Below are 21,589 nucleotides of genomic sequence, written 5' to 3' on the forward strand. Positions count from 1 at the left end.
TAAGGAACAAATATTATCATATACATGCTATATGGTAGATGTATGTAAATGACATTCTTTTACAAGATATTCTATAACAGAAAATAACGTGAGATGTGATCTGTAACACAAACATTGAGAAGGCCTATGTATACGAGTTCGTATGACAGTATATATGGTGGCATATTTCTGCCACCAGATAACCTGATAACTAACTAGTTAATTAAGAGGTTAACTAGTTACGTAACTAGTTAACCTGATAACTAACTAGTTAATTAAGAGGTTAACTAGTTACGTAACTAGTTAACCTCTTAATTAACTAGTTAATTATATGGTTATCTGGTGGCAGAAATATGCCACCATAAGAATGAGCTTAAAACTTTCTTTTTTATGATATTTATTCAGACACAATGCAAAGGCCATGCAAGCTTTAATTTTTAATAATGGAAGACATTGATGTCATTTCATATTGACATTGTTCATATATGCACATTTATTGATTTTAAATGCAATTATTAAAGCAATGTTTCTATAATTAAGCCAAAGACAACGATTCCTGATTTTTCACTAGTTTATACTGCATTATAATCAGTGGCGGATTCAGGCCCGGGCTTCAGGGCTGCAGCCCCCCCCCCCCCGCCAGCTCAGCCCAAAGATACGTTTATCTGTTGGGCTGGAATATATTTTTGGCAGTTTCAAACTTTATTGGCTGTAGTGTACTCCCTTATCAAAACAGTAATTGCTGTCATCCAGTTGTTAATCTCCTGCCTGGGGGCTTGCAGAGATCTTTATCTATCAACGTGCTTCAATGACTTCAATGCTTAAACTGCATAATTGATTTCCAAAGGTCTAACAAGAGCCGGTTGAACCGGGTGATGCTCCCCGAATAGTTTTTGGACACAGGAAGGTATACCTCTTGTTGTGTCAGAGTTATGTCACAGACAAAGTTCAAAGTGTAAAAACAACCCAAAAATTGTGCACGACACATTGTCTAAATATGGTGATCATTTTTGTGAAATAGTTGTAAAATCCGATTTCAAATAACAAAGTTATGCGCCTGACATTATTTTGCTGCAAGGTCATGCTGTGACCTTGACCGTCAACGTAGTGACCTAAATGTTGCATGCGACACGTCGATTCAATATGGTGATCATCTCTGTGAAATAGTTGTTAAATCCGACTTCCAGTAACAAAGTTATGGGCCGGACACGATTTTGCTGCAAGGTCATACCGTGACCTTGACCTTCAAGGTAGCGACCCAAATGTTGCGCGCGACACAATGTCTCATTGTGGTGATCATTTCTGTGAAAAAATCCGACTTCAAATAATGAAGTTATGTGCCGGACACAATTTTGCTTCAAGGTCATGCTGTGACCTTGACCTTCAAGGTAGCGACCCAAATGTTGCGCATGACACGCCATTTTAATATGGTCATCATTTCTGTGAAATAGTTTAAAAATCTGACTTCAAATAAGGAAGTTATGGGCCGGACACGATTTTGCTGCAAGGTCATGTTGTGACCTTGACTTTCAAGGTAGCGACTTAAATGTTGTGCATGGCACGTCATCTTAATATGATGATCATTTCTGTGAAATACTTTTTAAATCTAACTTCAAATAGGGAAGTTATGGGCCGGACAAGATTTTGCTGCAAGGTCATGCTGTGACCTTGACCTTCAAGGAAGCGACCCACATGTTGCACGCGACACATCGTCTCAATATGGTGATCATTTCTGTGGAATATTTTTTAAATCCGACTTCAAATAACAAAGTTATGGACCGGACCCGATTTTGCTGCAAGGTCATGCTGTGACCTTGACCTTCAAGGTAGCGACCCAAATGTTGTGCGCGACATGTCGTCTCAATATGTTGATCATTTCTGTGGAATATTTTTAAAATCAAACTTCAAATAACAAAGTTATAGACCGGACCCGATTTTGCTGCAAGGTCATGCTGTGACCTTGACCTTCAAGGTAGCGACCCAAATGTTGCGCGCGACACGTTGTCTCAATATGGGGATCATTTCTGTGAAATATTTTTAAAATCCGACTTCAAATAATGAAGTTATGGACCGGACACGATTTTGCTGCAAGGTCATGTTGTGACCTTGACCTTCAAGGTAGCGACCCAAATGTTGCGCGCGACACGTCGTCTCAATATGGTGATCATTTCTGTGAAATATTTTTAAAATCCAACTTCAAATAATGAAGTTATGGACCGGACACGATTTTGCTGCAAGGTCATGCTGTGACCTAGACCTTCACGGTAGCGACCCAAATGTTGCGCGCGACACGTCGTCTCAATATGGTGATCATTTCTGTGAAATAATTTTAAAATCCGACTTAAAATAACAAAGTTATGGGCCGGACACGAATTTGGGACGTACGTACGGACTGACGGACGGACGGACGGACAGACGGACGGACGGACAACCCGACGACTATATGCTCCCCCGAAATTTTTAAAATTAATAAAATTAATAGTCACAGATAGTGGCAAATAGATGTGTTACATTGTACATCATATTCTATTATCTTTGTTTTTCCATTTCCTATAATTAAGAAAATAAAGAAATTGAAAATTATTATTTGTAAATTAAAAAGATGGCAAGTGTTATTAAGATACATGTAATGTTAAAGGAATCGCGTTTTAATAACTTGTTTTACTAAGATTTTTATTTAGTGAAATAATTGGTTGTATGCATGCTTTTTATAACTTTTTATGGCAGTTATATTTTTAAATAAAATTTAAATTGTACTGACCTCTTTAGTATCTAAAATGGATTCATTGATGGAAAAAATTCTAATTGAATACTAGTGTTTGAAATCATTTTTGTTTGTACATTAGGAAGGCAGTATTTTAATACCACTTTCCTTTGGAAAATCGTCTATTATTCAGATGAGTAATATCAACAGTTGTGCATACATTGGTTAGTGTGCTGTTACTTTATGAATACTCACTACTAAACACCGGGGGGAATTCTTTTTGAAAGACCCTGGCCTGTGAACACTAACCTATACAAAATACAGTGTTTTGTAAAACCATCCAAATGGTACCATTAACAGCATTAGAAAGTCAAGGAAATATTAGCATGTTCAACCTTATATTTCAAAATTTTCTTGGTCTATGGGAGGGGACACCCCTCCCAGGCCCACCCCAATTACATATATATTTTTCTTAATTCCGTATCACCCAAATACTTAAAAAAACATTAGTATACTCATATATAACCAAAGTACATTGCCAATCATAAGATGAGCTATAAACACATCAATTATAATTTTTGTCAAATGAACAAGATGCTGGCCCAATCTTCAATTTTCGCCCGTTGCATTATTTTGTCAAATTCTTTCACCCATATGTCAGCCCCCCCCCCCCCCCCCTCTGTCAGGAAACCATGTTCTGTATCCGCCCCTGATAATTGTGAAAATTGATGCCTTAAAAATCCACCACCAACAACAAAAAGAAAACACACAGAAAACAAGACACATGGATATATATGCGTTTATTTACTGCTGTAAAATGTCTATTAAAAGATTTTAATTTGTACAATAGTGTCATGTCAATATATTGTAAATTCTTATTTCTGAAAGGAAAAATCGCAATTGCGATAATAAAACGAAAGAAATATTTAGAACCTCTAATATTTAAACTTGACATTAAAATTAAATACTTGAAAGCTATGTACAGCATCTAACATTTTCAACCTGTTGAGATTGCTTTGAACAACGTTCTTCATTTTGTTTATGTCAGTATCAAAATACAATCATCTACAAATATTTTTATTAAGCTAAATTAATTATTCTAAAATCTTTATGTATTAAACCTTCACTTGAAAGGTATCGTTTTGAAAAACTATAAAACTGTTGATACAACTTCAAAAACTGCGTGCGTGTACATGCACTTTAGTGTAGTTTAGTAAGGAAACAAATTGCTATAGTATTTGATTATATGTATGACAATGAGTTTTATACAAACGAACAATTGATGGATATTGGATGATATCTTCTTATACAAATCTATTCATAATAGCATATTTTAGTGAAATCTCTCATTTTTTACAATTCCAATTTTTATAATTTTTCTGGAAAAGGAAATTCAAATTAAAAAAAATCTGTATAAAGGGAACAATGATGTCCTCTAAAATATCAATTATGAAGACAAGATAGAGTGTTTAATTTTCTCTACAGAGAGAAATTTGACCTCGCAAGCAATTCATCACGGAATATCGAGAGTCATTAATCGTTGCGGTTTGTATATTGGTACTTGACTTGACAACAAAGGCCCTGCAATATTTGCCGGTAGAGAACGGCCTTGGCGAACAGTCACAGTTTTAGCGGGTCCATCAGGCCTTTTCACTGTTTTAGTAGATACTCTTTTCCCAACCATTTTGGCCCAGCCGGCGTAAAATGGGTCCTTTGCGAGACAATCTTTTTTCTCCGATTTTCCTTTTGGAACTTTGCACGTGACATTCTCAAGGTTAAGTGGTTTGTAAATTGGTCTCACAAACTTTGTTTTCACAGTAGAATTTGCATTAGTTTCAGCTTCGTTGTTTTTTTCATCAGGGACATCCTCATCGTTATTTGACTTTTCTGCATTGGAAGCAGATTTTTCTGCATTTACAGCACCGTCTTCAGGTTTAATGTCATCTTTTATGGCATCTTTACTTGGATCGCCCAGCTCGATGCTTTCAATACTTGTGGCACTGTCTTTCTTTTGTGAATTTGTGTCAATCTCTCTATCGTGGTCATCAGTCTGGAATTTAACGCATTGTTTCCCTTTTGTATAGTCCACACCAGTTCGTCGTTTCCTTATGGTTTTGGAATCATCCAGCAACTCTTTGTTATCTGTTTTACTCGTATCAAATACATTATCATCTAAACTTTCATTACCATCTTGATTAGGATCAACATCAACGTTCATTTCCCAAATAGTTGTTGTACTAAATCGCGTCCTGCTTGTTTTTCTACGTATCGGGGGTCTTTTAAATGTGCTCATTTTGGCCCCGTGTCTTTCGTTAAAATCATTGGTTACAACGCTTTCCCTTTTCTCAACAGCGCCTTTCAATATCTCATCTGTGACGTAGATCTTATCTCCAGTTCTTGTATTGTAAAGATATTTCTTACCAGCTGAAAAAAAAAACAACAGATTTTTGTTTTGATTTATGATAAACACGCTATTGCTAAGTAAAATCATTATTCATGGATCTTTTATGTAAAGTATTTCTTCAACAAAATGTTTATGCAAGATGTTATATAAATGTACAAAAATCATCTGCATCATTCATCATGAAGTAAAGAAATCTAGTAAAGACCCTCGTGGCTGAATTGTTAAAGTTCAAATTACTAGCCACTCATTGCAGCAAGTTTAAATCTCATCAGAGGCTTTGGATTTTTAATGTGACAAAGCTAGCTAACGGAAATCCGGTGGATCTATTGGGGTGTCCATTTTGTCCGAAATAATGCACCAAACAACGCAGTCTTCTAAGCATTTATTGATTAATTTAACGATTTGTTTTTATCACTGCGTTTTATAAAGTATCAGTTAGAACAATCAGTGGCAACTTCGTGATGGACAATGACGTGCCCCCCTCCACGTGTTTTCCAATCAAGGACTTGAACTAACCTCCAATATAACTCTATGATTTATTTGATAATATTCTATTTATGGTCAAACAATCATTGCTATGAAAATGTGTAACATTGTTTCAAAACAATACCATTCACAAACAGGCAGATAATTATTTAGTTATAAACTTATTAGTCTGCTATATTAACTACAAAATATATAATTATAAATATAGCAAGTGATATAAAGAACGCACTTGTAACATCTTTACCGACACCGTCATATTCCTTCCCGCCAATAACTATTGGACCATTGTCAACCTTTGGAGTTTGGACAGTTTTCAAAGTACTGTTTGTATCAGATGCAGAATCGTTGACCAAGTCAACTTCATCAAGGTCAAGGCTGGACAAACTATCATCGTCCGGAACCACTAGATTCGACAGCTTTGGCACTTCTGTTTTGTTAACACCCTGTTATTTAAAACAAACATATATAACTCAATTAATTAATTTTTAGTATTAACGTTCTAGTGTACCCACATACATTAATTACTGCTATTATCATTCGTATAAATAATGTTACCTCCTTACTCGAAAATTTAGGTCAACACCATATACTCTATTAAATTGTATTGTGATCCATATAATTCTACCAAAAACACATTCTTAGAATCTACATAAAGCAATTATTTATTTTATTGTCGGTCATCGGAATTTTGTCCTTTCTTACGTTTTTGCTTGGTTCCAATTCTTCCGGTGTTTGAGTATCCGATGCCTGTGCACATGTTTCCTCAGTATTGGAAGTAAATGGCGTAATCGGTTCTGAGATGATAGGTGTTCTTGCTGTTGACTGCTTACTGGTCGCAGCAGCGTTGTTGAGAGGAACGATCTTATCATCATCTTGAGATAGTTTACGTAGGTCGTTACCTTCGTCGAGATGCGACACTTTAATGAATGGCAATGTCTTCATTTTGTTGGTAAGAAACTTCGGTTTAAAGGAAACTTCATTCTTTTTCTCAGCTTCTGTAAAATAGAAAAAGAGGTCAAATGTTTATAAAAATGTAACTCTATCACTTCTATAAAGTGTAATGAGCTAGTACGAGTAAATAGAATAAAAATTTGAATATACTTATAAATATATATATAAATGAAGAAAAAAAAACCCTGAAAACCATGACGATTGTTACATCACATTGTGTGATACCTGTTGTTTGTGTTTCTTTGGTGCCAAGAGTTGTCTCTATTAGTTTGTTCCTCTGCTTTTCTGTCATACCACTTAGGATCTTTAGAGCACTTACAAGCGGAACCAGATCAGCCGTAGATGACTACAATTGATAACAGAAATATACATGCTTTAAATACTAGTGCTTGCGCAATATCCGCGAATGTTTTTTAAATATAACACATTTTAATGAAGTTAAAACTTGTTACAGTTGCACGAGTTTGTTTCTCACTCTAGTCTCACAATTCATTACAAATAAATAAAGGAACGCAACTGTTAAAGAAAAATTCTCATATTTTATTTCAATGTATTGAGTAACATGATTTCATTTCAATATCAAATGTATGAAAATACCTAACATCTATATCGGTTACCAACCGAGTCTCAAATTTCAATTGTACCATTAGCTATACTAGTACCTGTACGTTGAATTAATTAAAATGCTAAATCGGGTCCTCGGTGCTATATATGGACAGAAGCAAGTATTTATCATCATGTTCAATGAAAAAACTCAACCAAACAGAACCTTCAGGAACTATTTCTAAAATTTAGATGTGCCTATTGATTTTTCTTGTTCCTATTTCAAAAAATAATTAGTTAGATGATAGATTGATATTAATTAATGTTTTGTCTTGTTCAATAATAAAATGTTTTCTACTCATTGCTTAAGATATTATCTTCTCATTGCTTTTTGTTTCTTATTAGGACAAAGGAAATGAAGAAAAGGAAAAAACAAAAACAACAACTACTTACTGCTCTTCGTAGATTGTTATACTTCGGATTGAACTTGTTTGTGTTAGGGACTAGAAAGAAAATGATGCTAAAGATGATGGCTAAAACAATGGCTTTTTCATAATCAGCAAGTAAAATTTTAATCGCCGAAGTTTAAATACAAGATCATAGGAATGCTGAACAGTTGTTTCTATTATACTTTAGATAAATCAAATACATATTTAAAACTATTAATATATATTGATACACGTGTTAAAATATGATTATGCTTGTAATAAGAAACACTTTTCGTACAATCTAAGAGTGGTAAAACAAGAAATAGTAAATAGTTCATTACATACGGACGGACAGGCTTGGTTTCGGCGATCTCTCTGCATTAACGACATTTCTGAAAATATGAAGGAACATAAAATGAACGACAGTCCTTGAAAAGTTTTAACATTGTCTGTACTTCGTTTAAACATTGTCCATGGTGTATGTACTTTAAGTTAACTGCAGAGCCATTGTGAGCCGCGGGAAATTTCTTTTTTCATATATAGAATTTGGCCATGAGTTATTTTATTGTTGTTGCTTATTTTTTTTACTTTTATTTATTTATTTATTATTATTATTATTATTATTATTACGTGGCTACGAGATGCATTTTGTTTTTAACTTTTCTACGTTATTTTCTTCTATTTTACGTGTTAACATATTCTCTTTCCTATTCTTTCCTTTTTACTATCTCGTTGCCACGGATCTCTTTATTATATCTTTATTCATCATTCTTGCATGTCACAATATATTAATGAAAATCAGAAATGATTTCAATTTCAATATTAGATATAGGCTACATGACATATTATGCAACACTTCAACTTATAAACAAACGGACATACGACTTGCTCTTTTTCTTTGTCCAGTAAATGATCGCTGCAACAATTATAGCCAAGATAACGAACGACAATGTAACACCAAGTGTGTATTTTCCAATCGTTGTGTGTACCCATGGCGTCTCGTCCACTTTTGCATCATTGTACGGATCAACGGAGACAACTGGAAATGTATCAAAGCTTTCCGAAGTAAGGTCATGTGATACCCCGCCTTCTGGGTCTTGAAGAACACTTAAAATATCATTTTGCCTAAGGAACTGTTTTCTGATCTTTACCTCAGAAATGCTGTCAGTCACGTTGCCACGAATGATGTATATGTAGGACTTGGAGCTGTTTAAGTAAAATAATGTCAATATTCAATCATTATATGTTTGAAGTACACTAACCAACATTTCAGAATGCCATGTCACCAAACCATTAGCCATTATCCAAAGCCTCTTACGTTAATCAAGATATGGATCACTTAATTTATCTTTATATTAACAACACTCAAAATACTGATACCCATATTTCACTGGATTAGCGATGTTGTATTATCTCAATTCTGATATGTATCTTACCCTTGAAACAACAGTTTTCTCCGCACAGGTTTAAAAAGTTCTTCAGTTTTCCATAATCTTGGTTGATTTGAAGGAAACAAATCGTGAAGACGGTCTAGAAGCAAGTCACTGTTTAACAAAGAACAAAGCAACACATGTTTTTATGTAAAATAAGTTATTTAGTTATGTTTTTGATTGAGTAAAACTACAAATGGTGTAAGATCTTCATTAACGTCGAAAATGAAGTCATTTATTTACTTATATAAAATCAGTTTATGAACCATATTTTCTTTTAATACATTGGTTCTGAGGAAAAATGCTATAAGATTAGATGAAAATGTAACTTTTTTTACCTATTCAAATCTAGAACCTCTTTTGAGACGCTATGCGTAAATACCACTACATGTTTGCTTGGAGAAAAAGTGTCCACGCGGACAAGTGCAAGGCGGCCTCGCGCTTTGTCTGATGTCAACAAAACTGCTGCCACCCAAATCAGAAAACTATCTCCGTCTTTAAGATCAGTGTCTTTTTTCACTTTGATACATCCTGTGTCTGTTCTTAAAGAAAAGACATTGTGTCCAGACTGTGCAAGATAGTTTACCTTTTTAGCAGATATATTAAGGCCAAACATTTCTGGTTCTAAACAACCAACAACAAAATCTTTATAAGTCGACGCTGGCATTTCAAGATTAATGACTGTTGAAACACTTGTTTTACTCCCTGAAACGACATTTTCATCTATATCAACGATCTGAACATTCACTTCCGATGAACCTTGCCTAGAATACTGTCCGTTGTCTTTAGCAACAACTGTAAAGTTCAAATATTCAACAGCCTCGTATGAGATGGACGACTGCACGATTAGAGTGCCATTTTCGTTTATATCAAATATCTTGTTAGCATCACCCTCAATTCCGTTTTTTATACTGTACGTAACTCTTCCATTACTGCTTTCGTCAAGATCACTTGCGATGATAGAAGCAACACTAAAACCAATAGGTGTATGCTCTAGAACCAGAATATTGTAATATTGCTTTTCAAATATCGGAAAATTATCATTTTCATCTTTTACAGAAATATGAACATAGATGTCCGTTTGGATATTTTGACTCAGTTTGTGCGTCGATTTAACTCGAATGTAATAATCAGTGTAGCTTTCTCTGTCAATGACACTATTTAGAAAAATGTTTCCATCTTCCTCTGAAATTCGGAAATGTTTCTGATAATTTCCACTCACTATAGCGTATCTTGATGATGATGCTAATGCAGAAGGCCCTACAGTACCAACAAAGGTATTAGGTGATGCATATTCGGATACTTCAAAAGAAAAATCTTCAGTTTCAGTAACCAAAGGAGGATGGATATCAATAAGAACAGTTGTAGAGGTTGACAATCTTGGAATTCCTCTGTCTTTAACAACTATAACAAGTTCTATATCATTGACAACTTCTGTCAAATCAGAAAATGTAAATATATGACCAGACTTGGCATCGATCTGAAAAAGTTCATCATGATCCTGTGCAATCTGATATTCAAGTATTGCATTATCTCCATTATCGGCATCCTTAGCTGTAACACTCAAAATATGGGATTCTACTGGTGCGAATCTGTCAAGCGAAACTTCATACGAATTTTCGGTAAAGTATGGTGTGTTGTCATTTACATCAGTAACTATGATCGAAAGTGTTGTTGTGCCAGTGAATGAAGGCGTCCCTTTATCTTCTGCCTCCACTACAAAAATAAACAAACTTTCCGTTTCTCTATCCAATTGTTTGGCAACTGTAAGCTCACCAGTCTCTGAGTCCAACTCAAAAGTTCCGTTATCATTTCCCTTAACTATTCTATACAAAAGCTCCCCTCCGACTCCTGTGTCGCCATCATGTGCTCTTATTTGGTAAATTGTTCTACCAAGTGCATAGTTTTCCCTAACCTTTATGCTTGGGTTTTCTTGTTCAAATAATGGTGGTTTATCATTTACATCAATCACATTGACGGTGACGTATGCGCTGCCTGTAAGCCGAGGTGATCCATTATCAAATGCAATCACCGATAATTGATAATTCGTATTGTACATAAAATTGAGTTCTTTCTTTAAACTTAATGTACCAATAAATGGGTCTATTCGAAAGGTTTCTGCATCTTCATTTTGAATAAGACTATATGTAATGAAAGCATTTTGCGCTCTGTCTAAATCGGTTGCAGACACGCTTCCAATGCTAACTCCAATGTTGGAATTCTCGTTAATATTCAAAGTATACATGTTCTTTTCAAATATTGGTTTATTGTCATTAACATCATCTATTTCGATTTTCAAAGTCATTCGGTCACTTAGTGACGGTTTATAAATGTTTTTTGAAACTAGCAATAACATAAACACATTTTTCACTAAATTCTTGCCGAGCTTTCTCGCAACTGTTATTTCGCCTGTATTCCAAGTAATAGAGAAAAAACCATTTTCATTTCCATTCTCTATAGCATACATTAAATCATTTCCATGACCTTCTCTAGCTCCGTCAAGAGTTCCATCAGCATCATAAACAGAGTTACCGACATGGACATTTTCTGACATATGTATGACTTCAAGATCTATAGCAAATTTTGGAATCCTATATTCAGGTGTGACCTCGATAATTACCGACGCGGTAGATGTTCTTTGCGGATTTCCACTGTCTCTTGCTTCTATTTCAAGAAGATATTCATTGATAAGCTCGAAGTCTAAACTTCCACTTACGTATAATTTTTCTGACCGAAGCACAAACGCATTTGCTCTATTTCCGTTTGTTATCGAAGTACTGATTAAAGCATTTTCTCCAATATCAGCGTCTGATATGTCTATAGTACCAACAAAATCTCCTGCTTTGGAACGTTCATGTACATTAAACTTGTATATATTGGAGCTAAAAACTGGATCATTGTCGTTCACATCAGTAACACTTAGTGTTACGCTTGCTGTTACAGATTTTCCATTTCCGTCAGCTGTAACAATCAATGTATGCATATCTTGCTTCTCTCGATCCAAGAGTCTAGACAAAAATATATCTCCAGAATCGTTTTCAATTATAAAGTGCTCTTTGGAATGTTCATCAATGTCATAAGTTATCCTTTTATGGACATCAAGATCTCTTGCTTTTATAGTAAATATCTTTGCTGCTATGGGCGTATCTTCAGGCAAATTAGTTTCAAGATCCGAACCTACATTGATAAACATAGGAATGTATTCATCAGCATCCAAAACTGTAATAAGGACAGTTGCCGAGCCTGTAAGTCTGATTTCTCCTCTGTCTGATGCAGTAACTATAAGAGTAAAATAGTCATTTCGCTCCCTGTCAACGGCAATCCTTGTTTTAATAACGCCATTTTTGTCTACAACAAAGGCATTGCCTTCATTTCCCTTTTCAATGTTGTAGGAAATTGCAGCATTTTGCTTTAAATCTGGATCATAAACAATTAGATTTATCAACTCCGTTCCTGCTTCTGTATTCTCCATTAGGGAAATGTTGTAAAATGATTTGTCAAATATTGGAATATTATCGTTTTCATCTAGTATTGTAAGTTCGATAGAACTTTCAACTTCTTTACCGCTGATAGATTCTTTAACAACGATATCAATAAAGTAATGATCATTGAATTCCCTATCAATGTCACTCCATGTAAAAACATGCCCAGAAATCTTGTCAATTTTTACGATAGGTCTTGTAATGTCCGTATTTTTTCCATTTGATGTTATGTTTTTTATGGAAAACTGAAGTTGCTGCGACACACTTTCTGCTTTTACCTGAAAAATGGGCGTTCCAATGCTGACACCTTCCGGGATTTGTAACGATTGTGGCAGATTAATAAAAGTCGGCGTTCCACCAATTTTAATTACAATCATAACTAATGTATCCAATGATGGATTGCCGTTATCGTTCACTTGAATCTCTAGCCGATACTCAGGAGAAGAAGGTTTTTGCATGACAACCAAATTACCGTCCGCCGACATTGAGAAGTCACTGTTTGTGTTACCGGATATAACTGTGTAAGAAAGTTTACTGTTTGTTGCTTCATCAGCATCGGAACATAATAACTTTTGAACCACATCGCCGCTAGAAGTGGGTGGAACAAGTTTGTTCGAATAGAAGCTGCTTTCACAAACAGGTGGATTATCATTCCTGTCTAAAACCTTGATATTTACAACGGCTGATCCAGACTTTCTGACAGATTCAGACATGTCAGTGGCGATTATTTTTACGCTAAATGTTTCTTCCGTTTCCCTATCGAGTGTTTGTAATAGACGAACGACACCTGTACGCGATTCAATCGCAAATCTGCTTTCATTTGGTCCAATTTCATAAGATATAGTCCCGTCAATGCCAATATCATTATCCGTTGCCGAAACCGTGAACACTGAGGTGCCTACAAATAGATTTTTTAATTTTTTTTTTCGAAAGACGTTAAATAAGAGGATATTTTTCTAGTATTTTATCTTGAAAGATGCATGTGCAAAGAACACAAGCGTGGAGCTAATGTATAATAATTTCATTCACATTATATTACTTGTGTACAAAAGGTGTATTAAATCAACACTAGCTTGTTTAGGAAAGTAGTTGTTGTTAAACATTTATCATTGCTCAATGAAATGTACGTCGATCTGTACAATAAAAGAAAAGTACCTATTGTGGTATCCTCAGGAATAAGGACTGTTTCCATTTCCTTAAATATCGGAGCGAACTCATTGACTGGCAGTATAGAAACAATGACTGTGCATGTTGACCATCTTGTCGGACGTCCTTTGTCAGAAGCTCGAAGGTAAACTACGTGCGTAATCTTAGTTTCGAAGTCTAGGTTTCCCATTAAAGACATCACGCCTGTCTTCGATTGTATGTCAAACAGTGAATCTGTATTACCTCCTATAAAAGTAAAAATTAACACACTGCTGCTTTATATTTACAAATTTTTAAACAGTTTATTATCCAACAAAAACATTGCGATTTTTAGTTGTAGAAAGTAGTTGAAGTTTACAATAAGATAAAAGGGTTTAATACAAAATGTTTGGAATTCTTACCGATAATTTTATACTGAATAACACCATTTTGATCTGCGTCACTGTCTGTGGCTGTCACGGTGGCTATTTCGCTTTTTACTGGTAAATCCTCCGATACGTATACTTGAAATACGTCCTAAAATTACATTTTGAAATTATAGGAAAACCCTTTTTTATTTTCGCATACTTTTAAAGCATTTTAGTCAAATTAATTTCAGAATTAACGCTTAAAGAACTGGATCTAGCAGTTACTGGGCCATTATCCATGAAATATTTTATTCATCATAACTTCTTTTCTGTTTTTCCAGATTTGAAAGTAATACATAAAAATGTATTAATAATCATATGATCTTCATTATGTTGAAAATTACAAATCATTTTCTAAGCGTTCCTTTAGATAAACAGTCTACTTTTCAGCATAAACAGTAATGTTCTAACAGACCAACAATATTGTATGCGTATTTGACTTAGTAACATATTTTGAAGAATCTTTCTGGCTGTAAATAAATAACCATAACATATATATCATTATCTTTACCAACCTTTACAAATACTGGTGTATTATCATTAACATCAATCACATTAATGATGACGTTCGTACTGACGCGATCTAGTGGGTTATTGTGTGACACTGCTGACACTGGTATTGTATATGTACCTCCATTTTCGTGATCAAGCTCTTGACTTAAAAATATATCTCCTGCAAATATTTAACAAATCAATAAAGGTTTTACATTCTTTTTTTCAAAATTGATATCCAAAGATCAGTTTTTTTTTCAATTCAGTTCCAGTGATAATTATTCATAATTGCAAATTTCCTTTCACATTTACGTAATTCATAAAAGAAAAATTGAATCTTTTACCAAAGTAAGTCATTTTATGTACCTTAAATTATTTTCAGTGTACATCCGAGAAAAAGTCGACATGTACAAGGACTTCAGAATACTCCATTGCTGGTATAGAAATAAAGAAACAGTTTGTATCAAAGGGTTTGCTATATAACAGATGCCTACTGAAATAAAAGTAATCGAAATCCAGTTACAATGAATACAACTATTAACCTGTGGTCGGTTTAATTGTGAAAATACTGCTATAGTCGTCCATATAATAAACAACAACTGAATCATGTTCGTCTCTATCAAGATCATCTGCTGATACGCGAACAACAAGCTTCCCTACTGCCGAATGCTCCTCGATATCTGCAACGATATTTGAGAGAGAACATAAATACAAAATTAATGAAGTTCAGCCAAAAATTGTGTCTCAAATCTCCAGTTGAGCTAACTTATCTACTGTAAAACATGTCAATTTAGTGGTATTTTTTCAATCTTAAATATTTTTTTAAACCTGTAGTTTCACTTTTACTTACACAATAAACAATGAAATCATTTAATGCTTTGTTCAACAGAATTATGGCTATGGTTTGCTATAATATCATTTGTTTACATTTATTTACTGGCAACATATTTGCACTTAAAGTGTCCATTTTCTGTATTGACAACATAATTTTATTACCGAGAACACATTTAACTTACCGATCACATATTTTCCATTTTCAGGCGGCGCCCAGACAGGTGCGTTGTCATCTACACCTTCTACATAAATGACTATATCAATTAATGTAGAAAGTCGTGGGTTTCCTCTGTCTCGGACAACGACGGTCAAACTCCATACGTTTGGTTCAGTGTCAACGTCGATCTCTTTGGAAAGAACAAGATATGGCCCCTGTAGACGAAACTTGGTATAGTCTCCTGTAATAAGATTAAAGGGCAAATTGTTAAATTTAGAAAATATGATAAACAAGATCAACAAGGAAACGCAACCCCCACACGACCCAGCAACAAGTACGTATTTAAGCACATAACTATTACACATATTAAAGTATAACTAATATCATTGGGTCATTAAAGTTTAGATCCATATAAATTGCAATGATTCATGTCGGTGTTCTCATTCATATGACTGATCCAGTACAAGAAATATATAAAACTCTGTAAAAAGAAGGGGGAAAGTAAAGTTTATGTATTTTGTAGGGATTTTGTCGCACCATCAAAGTACAAGTCATATGGCGACTTTCCATCTATACTGGTGGGGAATGCCTCAGGTGCCCTTCTGTGCATTATTTTAGACACAAAATGGGCACCTGAGTAGATTAGGAGAACCACCGACGTTCCGTAAGCTAGCAAGCTTGGTAGCTTCCTCACATGAAGGAATCCAAAGTTCCTGTCGGGAACCTCACCTGCGGTTAGGGGCAAGTGGTTTGAAGTCAGCGACCTTAACCACTCGGCCACATATGTAAAGCAAATAACTAGAACCCATGTTGAATTCTTATGACCGTTTATCAAGTTACCTTCAGTGATAGTGTACGATAACCTTCCATTGTTTCCCGTGTCGGCGTCAGTGCACTTAAGAAATTTGATGACCGAACCTGATTCTTTTGTTTCATCAAAGTTTTCCGTGACATATGAATCCTCGCAAACCTACAAAAAAAGTCATGATCACCAGCTAAAGCTAAAGCTTCTTACTCCAAATGTGTGTGATATTTATTTCAAAGCGGAAGTGCATCGTGACGTCCTTTATATGAAAATGCATTTACACATTGCACTAATACAATATATTTGATGAAATTTAACGTTTCCCAAACCAATAAAATAGAGAAAACCGGAATCCCTAAAGAACGCCCAAAACGGCAGAATTGAAATGCTGCAGACTCGGTTCGATTGAGCTTGTTTATGGGTAGAAGTTTAAGTGCAAGCCGCCGTCCACATTCCTTAGCATCGGCTTAAGCAAAAAAACATTAACAAAACTAAGATAGTGCGTGCGACGAAAATTGATATCTGCCATTTATTGGTTTCATTGTACCAATTAAAGTTAATAAGAAGAATCAGTAACCTTGACAAAAAGAACGGGTTTTATTTGTTTGTATAAAAACAATGTTGGTCCATCCAATATCATGTGACTGGTCAGAAAGCACCGTCCTGAACAAAAAGTAAAGGAAGCCGGTACTCCAAGTACCACGACCTAGTGTTCAAATGGAATGACAATGCAATACATTGTTGATGATTATTGACAAATGTGGCCTAATTGAAATATGAACATTTTCAGAATGTTTAAGATAGGCATTATATAGCGAGATATACATGTAATTATGAAAACTGATGATAGTACCGGTGCATTATCGTTTATGTCCTTCACATTTATACTGAGTAGAGTTGTGGACGACCTTCTCTGAGGGACACCATTGTCAGTCACTTGAATGGTGAGTACATATGCTGATTTACGTTCAAAATCAAGATAAGAACGTAAATAAACTTTCGCCGTACTTGGGTCCATATAAAAAAGAGTGTCATCGCCATCTAAAAGGGAGAGTTTCACTGGGGTTTAGTTTAGATTCATTCTTGAAAATATGCATATATCAAAGCTAAGTATATTTAAACTTGTTAAGAATATTGAATGCAGAAATGAGAGTTGCTAGTCTGAGATCTACTTTAAAAAAACTTTTATTTATTAAAAAAAGTCACATATTCATATATTGTCATGATAGATCTACAATGCAGTTATTCTTTCTCTGGATATCTCAAGTCTTTTTTCACATGACCGTATTCTAGAAGGAGCGGCATGGTAAGATGTCTATGTCCATTATTTTTTGTCTATTTTTTTAAAAAATGGCGGGAAAGAACCCAATCTTACCGAGTATAACTGACGTTGTTGCGCCGTCATCACCTTTGTCGAAGTCGTACGGTATTGGATTGAAAATAATGGAACCCGGTTGCTTATCTTCATTGACGTATACGGTATACGGCGAAAAAAGAAATAACGGTGCGTAGTCATTTATCCCTGTAATCTGTATATCAAGGACGTAATTGGTGGTCGATCGAACTGGACCATTCTCTGTCACCTCAATTGATAGCTTGAACGAAATAAAAAATCAAAAGGCCTTTGGTTATGAAATTTAGATACGAAAATGAAATACATAATGTACGTACATTGTTTGCCAGGATTCCTTGTCGTATACATAAAACTTTGGGTAACCTAATGGTTATTTAAGTTGTTTGCATCTCAAATCATGGTTATTATATAGGTTCGAGTCCTACTTTGGTTACGATTGTGTTTAAATATAGCACACTGCTTAGTTCCAAAAAGAGCACGATTTTTATATGTAGCAACTTGCAAACACTTGTTTCACAGTCAAGCATCATGGAAAAAAATAAGCATAACACTTTTGAAAATAAATACTCTCGGAGATTAGCTTAAAGGCAAACTATACCTCAGAAATTAATAACTATTTTTTCAAAAGAAAGTTTAAACATGAGTTTTATATAACGTTTAGATAATGGTTTAAAACTTTTAGAGCATGTTAGGTGAGTGTTACCTGAAAAAAAAAGCTCTAAAATTAAAATAATTTGTCATAAAAGTAGCAAAATATAAACTTAGTATTATTTTGACTTCCATATAAAATCATTATATAAATGTACTATTTACAATAAAGCAACTGAAGAAGAAGACAGTTTAGGTAATTGGCAAATGAGTAACTTGTTGAAAACTTTAAAAGAATACCAAAAATAAAGATACTTTGAGAAATAAAAATGAAAGAATTTCTGGTGCATAATGAGCTTTTAAATGAAATTTGCTAACTTGAAATCTTATTGTCCTCGACTCAAAACTGATGGACTGGTAGACGTACACTTTTCCTACATCATTGGTCGTGTTCACTCCAAATTTTCCGTGAATGTTTCCATCTTTAATGACAAAGCTGAGCTTCCCAGGTCCAGCAATACTTGGTGAACATTTAATCTCCTTCACAATCGTGCCAACTTCCGTGTCTTCTGCCACCTCCACGTAGCCGTACGACTCTTCGCAGATTGGGGTTGAAACTTTTACCAGGCGAAAGTGTATTTGTTAGTTTTTGAATGAATGTGAGATAAATTTTCATAAGAAGTGAGAATTTTGATTATTGAATACATGTCTAAATTATTTATTTTCATTATTTTCAAATTCAAAACCAACAATATTAAGGTCAAATGGAATCATTTTCTTTTCGTACATATTTCAGGCACAAAATGGCACTTGAGTTACACAAGTTAACTGGAAAGCTCCCTTTACTAACAGCAATGAAAATAAGCAATTCAGTGACCTTAATCGCTTTGTTATGGAAGCCCATATAAACTAAAATAGAGCAATCATTTTTATTATATTTGAAACTTCAATTTTTTTTTTAAATTGAGTGGTATTTCAAAGATATCAATTAAAATTTTATTTAAAATAGTGACGAAATGCTCTAGTTAGATTGGTTGTATCTAATCCCCGTGTGTGTACTTATAGTCTAATTAACATCTGCGGAAGAGTGGTTATATGTCTTCTCCCCTCATTTTCGTTGGTTCTAATCCCGTCAGAGTCTGCAAATCTAGCCAGTTTACATGAGATCGGTTGTTTAACGAATGTCTAAATTAAAGCACGTTGTAAAAGTCGCTATGATTATGACCTAGCTTTACATAGTTGATATGCTACCCCAGCCGTTGATAATAGTAAGAGAACTTTGAATGTATTGATGTTGGTGAAAGACTTGTAATATTAAATGTTTTAAATACCATTAACAAAAGAAATTTATTAAAATGCTAACTTTCTTTGGATTAGTAAACGAATCTTAAAACACGGATATCTTTTAAAAAGTCTGGAAAACCTTTCTTGTCTTGGATACTTTCGGATTTAAAGTTTTTTAATAAAGTAAAAATAAATTAATGTAATTGACGATTAAGCGACATATTCACTTACAAGCAATACTTATCACTGTATTTATGAAAACATAGTAAATCCAAAAAGATGACATCGTGTTCACTACCGAAACAACCGGTGTATCTTTTTCCTAAAGAAGCAGTTTACATCAAGCCTTTATTAGAGAAGCCAACACTGTGGGCGGAAATACCTTAGAGGATGTTTTTACATTCGGCACTAAATGGTAGTACGGCAAATGGAATGTAATGGAAAGTATAAAATGGGGATTATGGAAAGTTATACACTCGTTAATTTGCTGTAAATAACTGTGAAAAAAAAGTTTCGTTCATCTTTGTTTAATATTGTTTTGCTGTTATTGTTTCGGCTTATCTAACAGTAACTTTTGTGCCTTTAAGACGACTGCATACACTCCTTGAAATATCTAATTCATATCTGGGCAGACTGGCTCTTTCTACTTATGTGGGTCATAACTTGAATATTTCGTTAAAAAGGAATGATTTCTAGAATGCATTATCAATATTATGCATTATAGCATTATACAGTTATTTCATATGTTATTTGGGAAAAGTCAAACAGTTGGCCCGAGGTGGAGGAGATAGTGTTTTGAACTGTTTCCCAAGGCCGTTGGCCGATGTCAACAGTTGAAAACACTATCCCCAACATCGAGGGACAACTGTCCGACTGTTCCCAAATAACATGAAATAACTATTTTATTACCTGATCAATTACTGTTTCAACAGTACTTGCAAAGGAAAAAAGGAACAAGAAAATAGTTTTCCAAATATGTTAACGCTTCAAGGGGGAATTCTCTAGCTATAACGTCAGAACACGCGAGGGCAACAGTCAAAACTTTTGACCGGTCAAAAGTTCATGAACGTTGACGTTTTAAGAATTTCAGAAAACAGTAAAAAAAAACAAATAACATTTATATAAGGTATCAGGTAATAAAAAAATATTAAAAGACGGGTAACGCGAGACTCGTCTTAATGACGTCGTCGTGCAATATAATTGAGTTAAAAAATAAAACGCAAACTAAACTATGTATGGTTATCTAAAGAGAATAAATATAAATTTCACTTTAAAGGAATCAATCTTAGTTAAATGTCATTGTCAGAAATTAATAATCAAGGGGAGTGAAGTATTATATAAAGATAAACTGTTGTCTCATCATGGACGATTGCAAGTAAAATAACATACTTTATTAACCATGGATGCTTAATGTTAGAAAAAAAACATTCATTTTCTCCTTAAGAAAGCAGCAGAAATGTCTGCACAATTCAAGTACTATATTAATCACCATATACATGTATATTATTTCTAACTAACGGAGAAAGTACTATTCCTGCAAAGAGTGGTATGATAATAGTATATATAGTGCCTTCGCTACATTAAACTCTATAGCTACGGTTCGTGTAAATCAACATGAATCTATCGTAAAGGCGTAGAGCTTTAATTGTTTTAAGATGGTATCGGACTTTGTGATTGCTACCAATCATTTTCGCATTTCACATAATGTAGGGTTTTGCCCTTGATCAGGGAAAAGTTTCCACTAAAGGAAATGTTAAATTTTGACAGTTTCGTAAGGTCGCATGACTCAGGAGATATATACATTTGTTAAAACACTACAATAAAAGTGGCAATGATATGGTATGCAGTCATTTGATATTTACAATGTGTCATAAATGTGTTGGATAATTTATACATCCTTAAAATTTCTTTGGAGGGGTTTTGTCAGCCATATAAAACATATGTGGACATTGGTCCAACTCATTTTTGGTCGCGATGGCTTTTGCCGTATCATAACATTTTATTCAAGGGAATACACATATAAAAACAAATACTAAATTGTCGTGCATATGAAAGACTCTCAAAAATGCAACAAAGATCGGAATATATTTATGATAAAAAGTGTGTTTTATGCTA

The 21,589-nt window shown here is 34.4% G+C and overlaps 1 protein-coding gene across 1 annotated transcript; it reads right to left on the reverse strand.

Moving 5' to 3' along the window:
• Positions 1 to 3,858: 3,858 nt before the first annotated feature.
• Positions 3,859 to 19,760, reverse strand: LOC132753398 (protocadherin Fat 4-like). The gene is made up of 19 exons (XM_060743862.1): positions 19,706 to 19,760; positions 18,569 to 18,807; positions 17,624 to 17,843; positions 17,102 to 17,184; positions 16,284 to 16,413; positions 15,469 to 15,684; positions 14,995 to 15,132; positions 14,446 to 14,633; positions 13,955 to 14,069; positions 13,563 to 13,799; positions 9,264 to 13,305; positions 8,932 to 9,039; positions 8,378 to 8,701; positions 7,841 to 7,887; positions 7,521 to 7,570; positions 6,750 to 6,870; positions 6,276 to 6,568; positions 5,803 to 6,016; positions 3,859 to 5,107 (listed from the first exon to the last, which is right to left on the reverse strand). Exons 1-19 carry the CDS (start codon positions 19,758 to 19,760, stop codon positions 4,197 to 4,199), a joined length of 7,731 nt encoding a protein of 2,576 aa, XP_060599845.1. The 3' UTR covers positions 3,859 to 4,196.
• Between the last annotated feature and the right edge of the window lie 1,829 nt (positions 19,761 to 21,589).

The sequence above is a fragment of the Ruditapes philippinarum genome, unplaced genomic scaffold (genome assembly GCF_026571515.1).
Source record: "Ruditapes philippinarum isolate M1 unplaced genomic scaffold, ASM2657151v2 ctg4_1_1_1_1, whole genome shotgun sequence".
NCBI classification, from domain to species: domain Eukaryota; kingdom Metazoa; phylum Mollusca; class Bivalvia; order Venerida; family Veneridae; genus Ruditapes; species Ruditapes philippinarum.